Source organism: Bombus flavifrons, chromosome 5 (genome assembly GCF_040668555.2).
Source record: "Bombus flavifrons isolate JBK064 chromosome 5, iyBomFlav1_principal, whole genome shotgun sequence".
NCBI classification, from domain to species: domain Eukaryota; kingdom Metazoa; phylum Arthropoda; class Insecta; order Hymenoptera; family Apidae; genus Bombus; species Bombus flavifrons.
In genome coordinates this window covers 11,700,695-11,718,037 of record NC_138446.1, presented here as the reverse complement: position 1 = coordinate 11,718,037, position 17,343 = coordinate 11,700,695, and the positions used below count along the sequence as shown (strand labels likewise).

Genomic DNA, 17,343 nt, shown 5'->3' with positions numbered 1-17,343 from the left:
AGATTGCTTAGGATTTCAATAGTGAAAGGACGTAACAATAATAAAGATACCTTTAACGAAAAATTTGACTAAATTCGATCACTCGAATAAGAAAAATCCACTAACAAGAATGCAACTTGGAAACAATAAAAAGGTTAGATGAGGGTTAAATTAGGTCTCTGTGGAGGTGGGAGTTATCCTTCGGATTGGACCTCATAAACTCCTACCGATTTTCACATTTTGCTAAATCAGGAATTGTAACGAAGAAGCAGAGAGAATTCTCGGAATCACTTTGGCTTTAATACCAACCAAATATAGAGACAATTATCAAACCTATTTAACTCAACTCTTACTTATTTCGATAAAAACTCTGACCCTTATCCCGCGCACTCGGGAGTTTAATACTTTGATATTTTAAAGCGTTTGTCTCTTTCCATGAACTTCCGAGTGTAAATTGAGACATCTCATACCATCTAAGGAACGACTAGAATTAGATATAAATTTTAGTTTTGAAACATTTGCATTCGTTACGTTAAATGCTAATAGTGAGGAATTTAATCAGTATCTCCGATTTTTCTCAAACTTTAATATGTTAAAAAGGGCTATTTAAGTGAGCAAAGTATGATAAAAAGAAGTGTCGCAAACAAATATAAATATTTTTAATTTCACTTTAGAATTAAACTTAAATCTAATCTCGATCTTGCAAAATACTCAGAAAATTTCATCATTTTTGTTTTGCGATTCGCCTACTACATCGAAACCAGTAAGGTTGTCGATGAAAGGCGTCCTCTCCCATATCGATTATATTGAGATATGTCAAAGTTCAACACTTTAAATAATTATTATCTATACATATAATCGGCGCTCGACCTTAGTTTTCGAGTTCTACGAAAAAATATCCCGCTGCTCGACCCTAGCTTTCAAGCTGGATTGAAATGAAAATGAGGAAATTTTCTAGAGTTTTTCTTAGATTAAGGTTAGGTTTAAGTATAGTTTTAAAATAAAATTAAAAATACATATTATTGTTTACGGCACTTTTTTGTTACATTTTGCTTATTTAAATAGCACTTCTTAACATATTAAAGTTTAAAAAAAAGGATACTGATAAGACGAAATTTCTTTTCTGGTAGTACTTTAATTTAACGCATCGGCTGTTATGGTAATCAGCGATGATGAATAGAATTATCACTAAAGAATTTGGATTAAGTGATCTTAAATAAAATTTATTATTTCGACTTTCGATTTTATATTTCATAAGAAAATTTAACTTAAAATTGCTTTAAACATACAAGATTATCGTAATATTTTATAGCTGATATAACTCTAGTACTTTAGCGACGTAAAGTTTAACACGGTGGTAGGTTTCTTGGGAATACCGGAATATTCACAAAACAACCGCATGATATATAAAGAATTGAATCACGAAAACGACTGCTAAGTTTATGCTAAGTTTGCTGCTAAGTTAAATATTAAATATTTTGTTAGTTTGAAGTTACTTTTAATTTAATATAATGGATAAAAATGAGGTATATTCTTTTACATCAATATATAAAGATTTACTTGACATATAAAATATTGAAATGCTTTTTTCTATTTATGTAATCTGATTATGATTTTATTTGAAGTTATTAAATATCATATATATTATTGATTACTGTTATAACTGTTTTATGGATTATGATACGTCTATAGGACTGGAATAAGATATTGTATGAAATACTTCAATGTTCTATATGTTTGGAAATACCCAAGGGAAAGATGTTACAGTGTACGAATGGACACCACATCTGTCACTTCTGCTTTAAGAAAGTGCCAAAGTGTCCAATATGCAATGAAGATTTTATTACAACCAGAAACTTAGTCGCGGAACAACTAATTGATAATCTTGAGCACATAAAGGTCTAATGATCTAAATACTTTTTTCTTGTACGAAAATTAATGAAAATGTATGCATATCTAAATATGCAAATATCTGTAGAGCTTAACACAATGTGTTTTTTCTATAATGAAAATAAATATTATCTTTCATTAACAGGAATCTTGTTACAAGACATTATTATTAACTTATGCAATATCTTTTATTTATACATACATACATATTTATCATTTTCTGCATTAAAATAATGTCATTGTTAAGCTAATAGATAAAGTTATTTTTCAAAAATCGTAGGAATAAATAAACTCTTGAAGATTATTCTCAACTATGTTATGCATGTTTAATAGGAATCAGTAGAAAATCAATTAAAACAGGTGGAAAAGAAATGTTTACAACGCATTGTTGACTATGAAAAGAAGATGTTTCAGAAAGAACTTGAAAGTATCTCTACACAAACAGATGCAGTAATTAAATTTAATACACAAACAAATGGAAAAACACATCACAATTGTAGACAAAACAATAAAAGCAAATATACAATACATGCCACTGCTTCATCATATCCTTGCTGTATCAGGTCATGCAGGCATAAATTACCTTGTGCAGTACTTATAAAACATTTAAGAAAATGTCATGAAAATATATTTTATGAGGTATTAAAATCACTATATATCTTTTGTATTATTATTGTTATTCTTTTTAAATATTATTGCACTTTTATTTAGATGTAAAATGCTTGGTTTTAGGTTTATCAAGATAATAAAAGATTTTCAAAGTCATGTATAATAGAGATAGATACGTTGCCAAAAGAGCATAATTTTGCTTTTAATATAAGTAATATGGCGTTGTTCTTTTTTAAAATAACGATTCATAATGATGAGGAACTACAAGCAAATATACAGCTTGTGGATGACCATGTCTCACCAAAACAGTTTCAATGTGAGCTCATGCTTAAAAATCAAAATTTACACTTGCAGCGTTATATGATGGTAACATCTTTAAACTGTTAAACCTGCTATAAATGTTAAGTTAGAATAAATTTGCTAATATTTATTAATTATTTTGTACTCAAAACAGGTAGTATTATGCCACTATGAAAAACCATATCCTCTTTGCCTGACGGGAAGTGAGGTGTCTTGTCTGATGAAGTGCAAATCATTTGAATGTACATTAATAATAGAGCAAAGGAATTTGTAAAAATGGTAGTAAATTATAACTGCCGCCAAATCATTTTATTAAAGTTTAATATATGTATTTGAAAATAATCGAAAGTAACTTTTCTCTTTTAGTCATTTCAACAAAATTACTTTTTATATTCGTTACATTGAATTTCTTTCTCATTTTTACAATGTTATACACGCTATTTTATACTACTCGTTCTATTCAATTTCAACCTAAAAATTTACCAATATATTGTTTCCCTTGCTGATAAAAAGACAAATATATTACACGTTCTTCGTACATTGTGTATGCGTGTCTCCTTTTCCCCATTTCTTTTCCTCCATTTTGTGAAATCGGTACTTTTAAAGATAAATTGTACATAATTTTGAGTTACAAAATAAATTGAAAGATTTAATCATTTTCGTAAAATGCGCATCTTTAAACTTATACAGATTATACGCTGTTAGCGTTAAATGATGCGGTTTATGTATGGAACTCTTATTACTAATTATTTATTGATGACGAGTCGTTTTGTTATTGAGTATCATTCTTTTAAAGCGACATAAATAGAACGTACATCTGAATACATTGAAAAAGAAACCGCTTTTTTCTTTGTTTCCCCATTTTTTATTTTTTAAACTCCATCGCGCAATATCCACTACCAGAATAACTTCGTTTACTATTATGCGCGCAACAATTAATGTAAGTAATTAACATCTATGCATTTTTATATAGCGTGTTTCATAACGCCTTGGACGTATGTGTTGTTGGCTTTACACAACGAACACCTAAACGCTTACGAAACTTTTCACTAGCTGTTGCTTTGTAACAAATTTAACAGTTCCGTCAAACGATCGATGGAATTTATTATGATACGTTTTGCTAAATCCCCTTGGTTAATTGAATCCAAAATTTGGATATATCTTTTTTCAATATACTTCGACATTATCTTATATTGCTTTCCTTCAGGTACCTCCTTCACGTAATGATTTTTGCTGTTCCAAAAGCCGTTCCAAGGGAGATGGTCCAGGTCCAAACCATAAAGATTGTTGATTAAGCCGAGTTTTTGTTTGATCTTGATTTGACACATTACAACTTTGTACATTAGACCCCCATGCATTGTTACTGCTAAATAGAGAATACGTGTTTCCTGTGCTGATTGATTGATTTGATTTACTGTCTACCTGTAAGCAAGAATATGTAATGTAACAATTTAAACAATTGTTGTAAACAATTTCCATAATTTTGTGTGTGTGTGTAATTTTTTTAAAAATATAATATATATGTACCTCTAAAGATCTAGAACTTTCGAAATTACTTCCAGTACCAAAATGCTTGGTTTGTTGAGAATCTGATGGATAACTATTTGAAGTTCTCAATGGAATTTGTGACATTATGTTTCCAGGATTAGAGGAGTCTTCCCAATTATGATAGTTTTCAATGACAGACGTATCTTCACTATGTAATTGCATACTTCTGCTAGTTGAACCCCAGCAAGGTATAGAATGTTGTGACTGTTGAGTGTCTTTCCACAGATTGAAATTTGTGGTTTCATAGTTTTGGAAAAGCGGATAATTAGTTGTGGACTGAGATTGATTTTTTGACATACCTAAATGATTTGGTAACGAAAATTCCAAAACATCCGAATTCTTATTGTACACGGACGACAATTGCTTTTGTGGTACTTGACCGAAGGCATTCTGATTAAAATCATTCTGATTAAAATTATATTGAAAATTGGGCGTAGTTGTCGGATTTAGCGAATTGCTTGGTACATTTGATGCATTTGGTATAACAGGAGCAGCGTGATGAAGTTTGTTTTGATATGTATTTAATGTTGACAAAGTAGAAACATTTGCAATAGTTGAATTAGGTAATGTACCTTGATTATGTAAAGATATTGTGCTTGGTCTAAGACTAGTTTTCATAACATTCTGTTGTTGCACATTCAAGTTGTGGTTCTGTTGAGTATTCAAACTACGATTTTGCTGCACGCCAATATTTCTACTTTGTTGGGAATTAATATTTTGTGAAGCATTTGGTATAACATTACTCGGCTGAGCTGAAGACAGTATTCCAAGATTTTGATGCAACAATGTATTCTGAGGTATGTTATGAGTCTGTGCTCTCTGATGCATAGACCTATTTTGACTGGATGTATATTGTAAACCTATACTCTGTGATTGCATCGATTGTTGTACTGAACTAGTAAAATGTCCTTGAATCGGATAACTCGATAGATTTCCAACATGATTCGTGACATAATTTTTCGTAAATTGTGGATTCTGAACATTAAATGTTGGATTTTGATAACAAATAGTCCCTACACATTGAGATATTCCAGATATTGGAGTCGGAATCCCGGACGCTTGTTGTTCTTTTACAGAAAGATGGTTAATTTGAGAAGATTGTGGTGCTGAAACAGCGTGCTGTAATTTTGTGGTTTTTACTTGATTTTGAGTGGTAATGATTTGGCTTTGCACAGTAGATGTAGCAGAAGGCATCAACGGTAATCGACTTTGAACGGTGATTGGTGTATTCGCAATCGCGTTTGAAACATTGTTCACCTTTGATATTTCTCCAACAACCATATTTTTATTCCCACCTGGAGGGACACCTTTTACTGGACTCACTGATGCTCCACTCAATTTAAATTTTTTTTCACTCTCCTCTTCTACATTTAATGGAGACAAATTTTTAAACGTAACCTGTTTTTGTTCAGTTTCAGCACGTCGCATTATCGTTTGCATCGCTATGTTTTGCCTTGGTTTCCTTGTAGTAGGTTGGACATTAGTTTCAAAAGTACTGGATTCCGTAGAGGTGATCAAAACCGTGTCTTTACTTCGCTCTAACGAACCTTGAGGCTTCAAGATACCTATCCTCTTATCTAAGGCATGTTCCAACATATCGACGTCGGTAGAACCTTTACTGCTGGCAGACTCTGAGAGAACTGGACTAGTTGATACAGCAGACTGTCTTCCTCTATTTAAACTGAGTTCTTCTAATTCTTTCATCAATTCATTACTCAAACCGTTTCCTTCACTCATAGAACTGAACCTGTTGTCACCCTTTTCTTCACCTAATGTAATAGCAATTAACGCAGTACCATTGACCTTATATTGTGCTAAACAATGACCTAAACGAAGAATACGAACTGCACGCAGTTTATTGGAAGCCTCGACATTATCTTCTAAATCGGTACTCGTAAATTTTAAACATTCGAAACTTTTCTCCAACGGTAAGAATCCTTGTAGGTCACGATCCTCTGGCAGTGGTACCTTAATATATTGATCATATGCGAAATCGGCCACACAGTTTTGCAAAGCGTTCAATAATACGCATAAGCTGGGCCAAATTTGAAGTCTCGATGTGAAAGCTAGTTCCTCCAAAACTGTGGGTTTTGTATGAATCCAATCAAGGCACAGTTTTATAGAAGGCAAAGCGAAATACTCAATAATAGAATTTTTGATCGTATAAACAGGTAACAATAAAGCAGACAGGCTTCCAGCTATGAGATCCAAAATACAATCACGAGCAATCTTTTCGTCAGATGTTAATTGTTCGTGTCTTAACGGTTCATTATTACCCATGACAACACTTGTTGTATGTTCCAAGGCATACAAGTTAATCACAAACATTTGAACAAGCATCCAAGAGCTAAAACTTTCCGTGGCAACTAAGGCTGTCAATGTCTCAGTTAATAATTTCGCATATGTTGAAGCAACTTTCAAGTCGCCAAGATTGTGGATAACGCCATGAAGTTTCAAAAAAACTGCTACATATTCTTGAGAAGATAATTTTGTTTTTCCATCTATATTCAGCGACGTATCGTTCAAAGCGGACGATAATGTTTTTGCCAAGTTCGTTGTGGCAACGGGGAAAGGATGTTTTACAGCTACAGACCGTGTGTAATGAAAAACAGTTGCCAATTTGTTACCGCGCGATGCCTCAAGAAGGGCTAATTGATTGTATGGTTGTCCACTGGATGGTGACAATGATACAGCATGCCTGTAGAATAACTCCGCTTGTTTACTTTCATTTCTATAACGAGCAATATCCCCTAAATGCACAAGGCAATATTGGCACGCATAAAAACATGAAGATTTATGAGGCACTGATAACTTTTCAATAGCTTTCCATGGTGATGTACATCCATAAATGTAACCCTTCCTAAAAAATATCACACCTATAAACTTTGTTCTACAAAATACTTTGCACAAATCGTGTGTGATATAAATTGAATTTATAACAAAATAAAAAACATAAGCATCCTATTATTGATTCTATCTAATTACCTTCTAAATGGTAAATCTAGATCAAATGCAGTACAAATTTCTTGTAATAATGTCAAATAAAAACCACTAGCAGCTTCCAAGCACCAGCTAAGTAAAGCTTGAGATTCTCCACGTTTAGGATTTTTCCTATCCTTTGCCTGGGATTGTAAAGTTGCTATATAATTTTTAAATCCTAGATTCCAAAGTTCCTGCTCAACTTTCCGGTCCAAAGCATATTCCAAATCCAATATCAGAACTTGTTGATATATCTTCTGTAGCTGTTGCTGGCATACCCATGCATCACTATCATTTAGAAGATCTCTGCACCGTTGTACTTTGTCCTTTAAAGGCTCTGCTTTCCTAATAAAAATAGTAATCAAATGAACTTTTAACAAATATTGTATAGGTATTTGTATTATAATATTAATAGTTACAGGTACTTGATTATAATTTCTTTATCTTCAACTTACTTTAAAGCTTGTACAGCTGCGTTTAGGCCCATATTCTGTGTACCTTGAATTTCTATATAAAATGTTTTATCTATGGTAACAAAGTAGATATGTAATTATACCTTACTTCACATATACGAAGTACTGAACTTTGTAATATGTGAAGAACAAACATATAAAGAAGTTTTCTATCCACATTAAGTATATATATGCATATATATATATATATATATATATATATATATATATATATAAATGCATACACATTTATTTATTATACTTATTTTCAAAGATATATTATACATCAATATATAATTTATTGAATATTATTATGGAAGATGGTGAACAAAGAGATGTTGAGCAACAATTCATATATCAGTTGTATTTATAATAGTGTTAATGCATACAAACGATTATACATGAACTTTCATGTCGTAATTTTTGTTTCGAATTATGTAGATGAAATTAGCAAATAGATACACATAGTTGCATCATAACATCTGGAGCCTTGAGGCTGCGATAAAATAAAATATTGACGAACGTTGCACATAATACAATTTAATTAATATACGAAAGTCAATATATCCATGTAACGACTGACGAGTTAGGTTAACTGCAGGCCAATGATAATATGAATAGCAAAAATATTATAAATAATAATATTAACTTTCAATCTTAGAACTAAAAGTTGTAGAGGCAAAAGATCAATTAAAAAACCATTGAAAAATACAAAGAAAACTTACTTTCACATATTTATGTCAAACTTAAATTGCACCGGATTGCTGATATGTAGTTCGCTTTAATGAAAAACTGCACCGCCCTCGCGTTAAACATTTATGTTACTTATAGGCAGAAACAGTAAAATTTTCCATCACTGTAAATAAAAGTTATAAAAATGTACTATCAGACTATATATCAGCGAATCGTTAATATAAAACTCATATACAGGAAAAAATCTCTTAATATTCGTATCCCATATTCTCTTGATCTATGAAATAAAAGATTCCGCGATCACGCGATTCGAAATGTCAGGTTAGAAGAAACGTAGTACTAGTTCCGTCAAGTAAATCTATTGAAAATGTTAGCATTCACCTCTATGAAAATTTTCATACGTCTTCAGCGAAATTATAATGGTGCAAATAAGTACCGATCGATTTCATTAGTATGTACATTTCTTACATTATTTACAATATTTTTTACGCCTTTTAATAACTCGCTACTATTCAATTGTGTCTGATACGTGTAAAAATTACTAATATTTTATGTTAAGCACGATGTAGCTTTGTATACGTATCAGTGTATATAGTAAAACATTTAGCTAAATATTTTTTTCTTTTATTTTATTAAAAATTTTTATAATTAATAATTGTTTTGCTTTAGAGTCATTTCGTCTTTCTCGACGAACCAAGAAAAACAGAAATAGAAACAAGACAAAAAGAGCTAATGGCACGTGGTCTTCCAAAATCGAAACCGTTGAAAGGTGTCAAGCAAATTATTGTCGTAGCATCTGGAAAAGGTGGAGTTGGTAAATCTACCACCGCCGTAAATTTATGTATCGCTTTAAAAACTATTAAACCACAAAAGTCTGTCGGTTTACTCGATGCCGATGTATTTGGCCCATCTATTCCGTTGATGATGAATATACAACAATCTCCTACAGTTAATAATACAAATCTTATAGAACCCCTTATAAATTATGGTATCAAATGGTGAGGGAACAATGTTGCACATTTTACTTGTATTTCTGTCAGTATTCTTTAAACTGTAAAACTTTCCTTTATACATAGCATGTCTATGGGCTTTTTAATTGATGATAAGTCTCCTGTAATTTGGAGAGGATTAATGGTAATGAGTGCCATTGATAAATTGTTACGTCAAGTGGCATGGAATCCATTGGATTATCTTGTCATAGATACTCCACCTGGAACAGGGGACACACATCTTTCAATCATACAAAATCTTCCAGTTGCTGGTGCATTATTAGTAACTACACCTCAAAAAGCAGCCTTAGAAGTAACTAGAAGAGGAGCTAATATGTTTAAGCGTCTAAATATTCCAATTATTGGAATTGTAGAAAACATGAGCAATATTATATGTTCAGAGTGCAAAAATGAAATAATTCTTTATAATGGTGAAACCCAAACAGTTGCTAAGGAACTTGGTACATTTATGGTGCATTTATGGACATATATATATTAGTTTTGTTTAACCTTTTAGCTTTTCTTCTCTTCTAGGTGTGCAAATTTTACAATCTATTCCCTTGTCAAAGGATATTGCAAATAGCTGTGATAGTGGTAAACCAATTGTGTTATCTGCACCGGAAAGTATTCAAGCTGATGCATACAAACACTTAGCAGAACATATAATTTTGTTTTTAGCTAAGCAACCACTAAATCTAGAATAATATTTTAAATATTTCCTTTCAATTATAATTCTTTATATAAACATAACAAAGATATATAATCATACAGACAAAGAGAAATTTTTGAATTAGGACACTCTGATTCTTTTATTGTCATTAATACATATCATCATCATCATCATCATCATCATCATCCCCACTCTTATCTTATCCCCTCTCTAAACACTTCACATTCAGAGACATCTTATACGTAACTTATCACGGACATCACACATCGTTCGTAAGTATATGTAGTTTTAGTATATTATTTTAAACATAGTTTGGCTTTTAAAAATAAAAACGCATATTTAAATAATGTCCAGTAAACAATTTGTTAAACTAATCATATACATATGTTACAGATTTTTATAATCACATATTATATTAATGCCACTTATAACGAAACAATTTGTAACATTTTCCACATTTCGAAAGTACTTGCGTAAGAAAATATTAATCATATAATTAATACTTTTTACTTCGATTTGACTATATTATTTGCAATTGAATATTTAGCTTCTTATTTTATCTTATAAATTTAGAATCAAAAATGAATAATGAAAGATCCATTAGCATTCATTCTGATACACACACAGAGGTTTATGATATTCCAATGAATGTACTTATCCGACCAATTCCTCCAATTGTCGATGAAGAAAAGGTACAAAGCTTAATGAATACATTGAACGACCCTGAAACAGTATCATTGGTACCGCCAATCGATGTTTTATGGATTAAAGGAAGCGAAGGTAATAACAGCCATTTTATCTCTTTCTTTCTCTTTTATTCACGACATATGTGATAACAAAAACAACTTTTGTTAATCCTGTGCAATATTTTTTTTTTTTATTTATTTTAGGCGGCGATTATTATTACTCTTTTGGCGGATGTCATCGATATACAGCCCATCAAAGACTTGGAAGACCATTCATAAGAGCAAAACTAATACAATCTACAATAACGGACTTAAAATCTTATTTAGGCGGATCTACCCCCAATTTGAAATAGCCGTATTTGTATGTGTTATCTATAAATTCTATACGGGTATGTCTTTGGAAAATGAATTGATTTATTTGTTAATGCGTTGTACTTTATTAACTATTTTGTTAATGTAATTTTAATGTTAACATTTATTTCAAATCTTTATACTTTGTTCAGATTATAAGTACACTGTACGTAAAATTTTCGTATTTTGTACTACATTTGTGTAAAATGAATCAAACTTTGATATGATAAAATAGTAGATAAAATAAACTATATATGATAAAAAGTTGCTCAATGTCTATAAAATTTGGAAACCAAAAATATATACACAATCATCTTGTATAAAAGTATGGTCATGCTTAATATGTCATAATATATTAACACGTTGATCGCCACGACACCCGTATTCGGGTGTCAGCAAAATTTCTGGTCAGGTCACGTAACCCATATTCGGGTGTCGCTTATTTGACTTCTTGCGAAGAATAGTCGTAGGTATTTGAAAAGATATTTCATAATAATAAATTGTTAATTAATAATTAATTGTAATAATAGTTGAATTGTTATAAAATAAAAATACGAAAATGGTTTATTAAAAAAATTATTTAGAATGTAAAACTTTAAAGCATTCTATACATAGCTGAGGTTGGTCGGGACAATTTGGACAATAAGTTGTTGTTTTCTTCAAATTCTTTTGTGCCTTTGTTCGGTCCATTCGACGTCTTTTATTTGCATAACATAGTTTGCATGCGCGTCTAATGCTTCTTCTGGAATCATTTTTCCGAACGGCGATATTATGCTGACTCCGTCGAAGACAAGGATTTTTTGTATTTTCAGACAACCCTAATAATTTTGCAACTAATAATTGTCTAAATATTCTAATATTTATATTTTTTCTTGTTGCAATTTTGTAAACCTTCGAAGCATTTACAACAGAAATTCCTAGAAAGAATTGAATGCCAAGTTTTCTGTACCATTTGATTCCTTTTCTAATTGTAGTGGCATAAGAAACCATTTGGTCGGAATAATTTATACCACACCTTTCTTTCATTATATTCAACAACAGTTAGTGGTTTTAATGTTGTGAACAAATGAAACGAAAGATCATTCTTGAGACCACCACTTGAGCGATTCGCATTACTAAAATATCGATGGGAGCACCTAGCAGAGAACGCTTGGTACTGCTGTACGCGTGGCCTGACAGAGATTTCTTTGAAAACACGCGTGGCAGTCAACGTGTTAATTTGAATATTTATAGTCATAAATCTATAGTTTTTTGTGTATATATATACATATATGTAATATTATATATATTTTTATATTATATTACAATATATTTAATATATAATATATATTACGTATTATATAGTAATATATAATATTATAATATGTTTAAATACACATTTTATATACAGCTTTTGTTTATTTATTTATTCTTTTTTAAACACATATACAAAACTGCAATTTTAAATTCATATTCACAAATATCTCTCATAATCGAACTCTCAAAGTTTTCAACTTTATTTTCGACTTGTGCTTAATTATGTATTATATTCCTCTGGTGTAATATATAGTATATAATTTTTAAAATAAACATCAAAAATCTCTTCTCTTTTTAATTTTTAAGAATACAAGACATTTACTTACTTATTCATTTAATATGCATGTGGTGCCTAGCATTATTTTTTAATATAGTGTCACAGAAACAAACTTCTTTTAAATATCATAACCACTTATCACGTTTGTTTTTTTTGCGATGTCGTAAACTTCGCAGAAGAATCAGTTTTTTTCAAATCTTTTAACAATTCAGTTTTCACCTCTTCTAAATCAAATTCTGAAATAAATTTCTGTTTTAATATATACGCGATTGTCTTGTTATAATCTTTACTGTTTTTATCAACATATATGTCTTTAAAATCTTTCTTTTGGAACATTTTATGATTACTTTTTTTGATAAAATATGGTTTGTAGTTCTTAGTTATATCTGCTGTTACTGCATCAGATACTCCATCTGACTGATGAGTATGACTTTCAGATCTGTTGGTAGTTTTCAAATTAGGTATAATTGATTGTTGTAAATGCAATAATTGGGTATTGGTAACTTCACAATCAATTTGCATCATAGTTATATGATTTGCTGGTGTTGAAAACGTTTCTAAAACAAATATTAGATCCATCTAATAAAATAATAGTTCTTCATTTTATGCTACATACACATATGTAGTTTAAATAGAAAACATTTATACCATTCATAGGAAGTGCAGGGAGAACTAACGACATCCTTGGTCTGCCTGTGCTATTTTTGCTTGAAGCTGGCAAAAGCAAATGTTCTCCACTAAACCAAACTACATAAAAGGTATCGTCTCTCCTTCCTAAAGCTTCAAACAAAGAAGCATGTTCTTTTATTATTGGAGAAAAAACTTCCACTGCGTTCGATATCGATGAGTCAGTTGTCTTTCGAAGTATCTCAGATTTACTTTTTTCTGCTAAGTTACGTTTACGTTTAGTTTTAGTTTGCATTGCATGCGGAGGCGAAGATAGAAATTCTCCTATAAGCTTCGTATCCAATTTTGCTTTTTTCAACGTAGTCCAATTATCTTGATCAGACTTTCCACCGATCCAGCGTCTCAATTCATAATCTAAACGGATTGATTCACTGTGATTAATATGCATTGGACACATAGGTTGTGGTATCGATATATTTTTACGAAACCCATCTTCATCTTCTTCTTGAGTTTGATCTCTAGATGTCCAGAGTAGCGTTCTTCCATGTCTTGCATATTGTGCGCTAATTGGAACGTCATTAGATAATATATCCAACTGATTATTTCGCGAAAATATATCCCTACAAGAAATTTTCACTTTACAAGCCATTTTTTCTAATCTGTGAATCTGAACTAATTACAGATGATCTGTGATACAGAACAAACAAATAGAGAAGAATAAACGAATAATAAATTTATTATAAGCTTACTTGAAACCATTAACGTTTAACGATACCATAACAACCATTCCTAAAAGAATAGCAACATTCCTTTTACTCGCATTTAGACCTATACTTTTAAATTTATTACTAGCACTTGCATGTTCCAAGGATGAAAGCTTCTGCTTTAAGTTTATATTTTCCTGATGTAAACATAATTTTAGTACAATCAGTAACTAACACATTACTCCAACATATATTTCTATTTCATGTAATTTTTACCATTTTTAATTGCTTATTTTCTTGCTGCAACTCATAAATCTGTTTTTCTAATGAAGATACATACTCCTTCTTTTTTTTCCGCGATAGACAAGCTGACTCTCTATTTTTTATCATCCTTTGCTGCCTTTTCAATGCTTTTATTTCACATTCTTGACGCCCAGCAAAGTTGATATCTTGCATTTCATTCTTTATAACAATTGGAGTATAATTTGAATTCTCTGTTTTAATTACTATTGGCCTACATGTATCCAAATCATTTTTTACAATTATAGGAGTACATCCAGCTGTGTCATTCTTAAGAATCAAAGGTGTATCAATCATATTTATTGTTTGATCTTTTCCTGACGTATATATGCTAGGGATATTATTCATTACTTTCACATGATTATCTTGTGGTAGTTGAATTGAATTTGTTTCTGTTTTTATTTGCACCGATGGGAGCTGTACTGACGTTTGAGTTTTCTTTATTGCATTAGTTGATGTAAAATGAGTACTGAAAGGATATGATATATAATTTTGCTTAATTTGTTGACTAAGTGCAACAAAATTTTGCGTATTCAAAAATATAGCATTCTGAGGTTGGTCTGTAAAGTATTAAGTATATAAAAATATAAAATTCGTAATTCAAAAGTAGATATTATAAAAGTAAAATTTATCAAAACACAGGTTATCACTTTACCATCAGTAACAAGTTGGATGTTATCTTTTGGTTGAACCCGAACACGTTTAATAGAATTTACTTTAGAAAGGGTAAATTTTGATTCTTTTGTATCTTGAAGTTTAAATGGCATAAATTTTACTTGTTTTGCATTAGTTGTGTTTGAAATTGGTTGTGGAGATATAGGTGGTGAAACATTTTGTGGAGGAGAGATGGGTGGTGTTTCCAGACTTGTCTATAACAAATCAACAGGTAAAATATATAAATATTGTGTCTAACATAATTAACTTTTGCAATAAAGCATTGTAACTATACCTTAAAATCACAAAGGGAAGAAATAGAATTTGTTTCAATTAGTGAATCTAGTCTATTAGACTCGCATTGGCTTGGTGCAGGAGACAAAGGCAATTGAATATAAGGACTTGCAGGTTCCAATTTAATTTCCATTTTCACATCATTATCTACATCTGTAACTGCAGTTGATATTTGTTAGTTGTTGAATGTTGTTAATAAATAAATATTAGCTTATTAGAGAAGAAAAAGATATATGAGATACCCGAAGATTGTTGTTGAACATTTAAATCAGAATTTTTTAAATTAGTAGATGGCTCTCCTATGTATATATCTTCTATAATCTGATTATCAATACCATCATCTTGGGTATTAATTGATGAATCATCAATACCACTATCTATCTTTAGAGGTATTTCAGTTTCAAAGAACAAAGGAATGCCTAATTCAGAACTTAAAGACTGAAATAAATCGTCTGAAAGAAGGGAACAGTCAGAGTCTGTAAAAATATAATCTTTAATTATTAAATATATTTCATTTTCTACCAACAAGAGAAACAAATATAATATTCCTTGTTCATGAATTTTAATCAATAAACTCGTTATTTATTAAAAACTTTAATAAAAAAGATAAAATGTAATAACTATTTACTATACTATATACTATATATAACTGTAACAAAAAAAGTGAATGAAACATCATTTTTAAAAAATAACACGCACCCATGACTTCAAAATCCGGAAACGTTTGTTGAATCTCAGATTCTATACTATCATTCCACTGTAAATCTTTATTTATCAACATAGTTCATTAAATATCGAACTTTCTTTTGCTTGAATGAATATATTATTAACCTATAAAATCGCTATTGATTAAACAGACATCAATGCACTTTAATATTAAATAATATGAAATTGTCTTATTTTGCCGGCATTGAACTACATAAACAACAAGCACTAAATAGTTGTTAAGTATAATTTCAATTCATAACAACACATTTCAGTCTCAATTTAATTTTATTTTAATTATCATAGCCTTTAATGCTATGATAACAATAATGATGTACTCGATGTCAATATAGTGTAAACGTAATTATTCCAACGTATTTATATACGAACGATATCGCCATTGATATTGTTAACGTGTTTAACTTTCAATGCAAGATGGCACTAATATCGTTAAAATAACAGTTCTTTATGATTGCGATTGTTAGGTTAGATGCATAAATCTATTGCGTGTTTCGACTACGATCATGTCATAGTCTATAGACTTATATGGATTATTACTTATTAAGTTATTACAGATAGACTACACGTTCCCGCCTCATAAGAGTCAATGAAGGGAACACAAGAGTAAAAGAGCAATATTTGGGATACCCTCTTCTCTCTCTAATGGGTGTTTTAGTGGAAGAAAAGGGGAAAAAGAGGGGAAAAGCTTGTTGCTACGAATAATGTATAACAGATCGCCCCTCTATTCGTGTTCTTCCCATTTTTTGGACAACATGAGAGAGAACACGATATCTCAAGTATAAATCTCTATCCTTTAATGTAATATTTACCTCGTCTAGAACGCGCAGTCTATTTGTATAAGTCTACAAATTATGAATCATAACAACGGATATTTCTTACAGCCTTGCATATGCACGTTGTGCACACGGCCTTTAAGCTCATCCGACTCTTGTTTATAAACAGAATTAAGTAGTCGGCGACCGGCAACCAATATTGACGCATGCATTGCCATACAACTATAGGCGGAATTCAATGTGATAGTACCGACAGTTCTTCGCAAATATTTCGAAAACTGAGCGAGTTTGGCCTTTATATATATTGTTTGAAATATCATTTTCTACAACATATCCAAAAATCATCGGAATTTGAGGGTAATCGGCTTTTTTGGAGCTTCATACACAATTTTTTAATAAATTAAAACAATTAAAAATAGATTTAATTTCTAATAGACGCGTCAAATATATATTATGTATATATATATATATATATATATATATATATATATATATATATATATATATATATATATATATATATATGTATATATGTATATATATATA

The 17,343-nt window shown here is 30.6% G+C and overlaps 5 protein-coding genes across 10 annotated transcripts; 3 read left to right on the top strand and 2 right to left on the bottom strand.

The window, feature by feature from the left end:
* The first annotated feature begins 1,097 nt into the window (after positions 1-1,097).
* Positions 1,098-3,256, top strand: LOC138179554 (uncharacterized). The gene is made up of 5 exons (XM_069112444.1): positions 1,098-1,505; positions 1,672-1,878; positions 2,203-2,508; positions 2,602-2,844; positions 2,933-3,256. Exons 1-5 carry the CDS (start codon positions 1,491-1,493, stop codon positions 3,050-3,052), a joined length of 891 nt encoding a protein of 296 aa, XP_068968545.1. The 5' UTR covers positions 1,098-1,490; the 3' UTR covers positions 3,053-3,256.
* A 360-nt stretch (positions 3,257-3,616) lies between these two features.
* Positions 3,617-8,612, bottom strand: LOC138179535 (nonsense-mediated mRNA decay factor SMG7). The gene is made up of 5 exons (XM_069112401.1): positions 8,483-8,612; positions 7,761-7,830; positions 7,312-7,650; positions 4,306-7,186; positions 3,617-4,200 (listed from the first exon to the last, which is right to left on the bottom strand). The coding sequence occupies exons 2-5, from the start codon at positions 7,790-7,792 to the stop codon at positions 3,982-3,984; spliced, it is 3,471 nt and encodes a 1,156-aa protein (XP_068968502.1). The 5' UTR covers positions 7,793-7,830; positions 8,483-8,612; the 3' UTR covers positions 3,617-3,981.
* Positions 8,613-8,760: 148 nt separating this feature from the next.
* LOC138179553 (iron-sulfur cluster transfer protein NUBPL) lies at positions 8,761-10,581 on the top strand. Of its 3 annotated transcripts, XR_011173079.1 has the most exons (5): positions 8,761-8,901; positions 9,120-9,448; positions 9,527-9,900; positions 9,974-10,381; positions 10,503-10,581. XR_011173079.1 is itself a non-coding variant. In XM_069112443.1 (4 exons), exons 1-4 carry the CDS (start codon positions 8,818-8,820, stop codon positions 10,020-10,022), a joined length of 801 nt encoding a protein of 266 aa, XP_068968544.1. In that variant the 5' UTR covers positions 8,761-8,817; the 3' UTR covers positions 10,023-10,581. The 3 variants fall into 3 exon arrangements, 2 of the variants coding, with proteins under 2 accessions (XP_068968544.1, XP_068968543.1); XM_069112443.1 differs by having other exon boundaries at positions 10,009-10,581; XM_069112442.1 differs by having other exon boundaries at positions 9,974-10,581.
* Atf6 (bZIP_ATF6 domain-containing protein ATf6) lies at positions 8,799-17,167 on the bottom strand. Of its 4 annotated transcripts, none has more exons than XM_069112404.1 (10): positions 16,904-17,167; positions 15,998-16,129; positions 15,541-15,774; positions 15,300-15,457; positions 15,006-15,219; positions 14,327-14,910; positions 14,096-14,247; positions 13,368-13,966; positions 9,950-13,276; positions 8,799-9,660 (listed from the first exon to the last, which is right to left on the bottom strand). In XM_069112404.1, exons 2-9 carry the CDS (start codon positions 16,077-16,079, stop codon positions 12,858-12,860), a joined length of 2,442 nt encoding a protein of 813 aa, XP_068968505.1. In that variant the 5' UTR covers positions 16,080-16,129; positions 16,904-17,167; the 3' UTR covers positions 8,799-9,660; positions 9,950-12,857. The 4 variants fall into 4 exon arrangements, with proteins under 4 accessions (XP_068968505.1, XP_068968508.1, XP_068968506.1 ...); XM_069112407.1 differs by lacking the exon at positions 16,904-17,167 and having other exon boundaries at positions 9,950-12,955; positions 13,067-13,276; positions 15,998-16,694; XM_069112405.1 differs by lacking the exon at positions 16,904-17,167 and having other exon boundaries at positions 12,769-13,276; positions 15,998-16,696.
* On the top strand, positions 10,691-11,200 carry LOC138179560 (sulfiredoxin-1). The gene is made up of 2 exons (XM_069112451.1): positions 10,691-10,889; positions 11,000-11,200. The coding sequence occupies exons 1-2, from the start codon at positions 10,691-10,693 to the stop codon at positions 11,146-11,148; spliced, it is 348 nt and encodes a 115-aa protein (XP_068968552.1). The 3' UTR covers positions 11,149-11,200.
* Positions 17,168-17,343: the final 176 nt, after the last annotated feature.

Bases quoted from the DNA above. Each gene is read 5' to 3' on its own strand.
- LOC138179554 (XM_069112444.1), top strand. The intron at 1,879-2,202 runs GTCTAATGATCT...CATGTTTAATAG, and splicing joins ATAATCTTGAGCACATAAAG to GAATCAGTAGAAAATCAATT. The intron at 2,509-2,601 runs GTATTAAAATCA...GCTTGGTTTTAG, and splicing joins ATGAAAATATATTTTATGAG to GTTTATCAAGATAATAAAAG.
- LOC138179553 (XM_069112442.1), top strand. From the start codon at position 8,818: ATGTTAGCATTCACCTCTATGAAAATTTTCATACGTCTTCAGCGAAAT. The intron at 9,449-9,526 runs GTGAGGGAACAA...CTTTATACATAG, and splicing joins ATAAATTATGGTATCAAATG to CATGTCTATGGGCTTTTTAA. The intron at 9,901-9,973 runs GTACATTTATGG...CTTCTCTTCTAG, and splicing joins AACAGTTGCTAAGGAACTTG to GTGTGCAAATTTTACAATCT.
- LOC138179535 (XM_069112401.1), bottom strand. From the start codon at position 7,792: ATGGGCCTAAACGCAGCTGTACAAGCTTTAAA. The intron at 7,651-7,760 runs GTAAGTTGAAGA...TATTTTTATTAG, and splicing joins GCAGCTGTACAAGCTTTAAA to GAAAGCAGAGCCTTTAAAGG. The intron at 4,201-4,305 runs GTACATATATAT...TCTTGCTTACAG, and splicing joins AAAGTTCTAGATCTTTAGAG to GTAGACAGTAAATCAAATCA.
- LOC138179560 (XM_069112451.1), top strand. From the start codon at position 10,691: ATGAATAATGAAAGATCCATTAGCATTCATTCTGATACACACACAGAG. The intron at 10,890-10,999 runs GTAATAACAGCC...TATTTATTTTAG, and splicing joins ATGGATTAAAGGAAGCGAAG to GCGGCGATTATTATTACTCT.
- Atf6 (XM_069112404.1), bottom strand. From the start codon at position 16,079: ATGTTGATAAATAAAGATTTACAGTGGAATGATAGTATAGAATCTGAG. The intron at 15,458-15,540 runs GTATCTCATATA...TATCAACTGCAG, and splicing joins TGTTCAACAACAATCTTCGG to TTACAGATGTAGATAATGAT. The intron at 14,911-15,005 runs GTAAAGTGATAA...AATACTTTACAG, and splicing joins CATCCAACTTGTTACTGATG to ACCAACCTCAGAATGCTATA.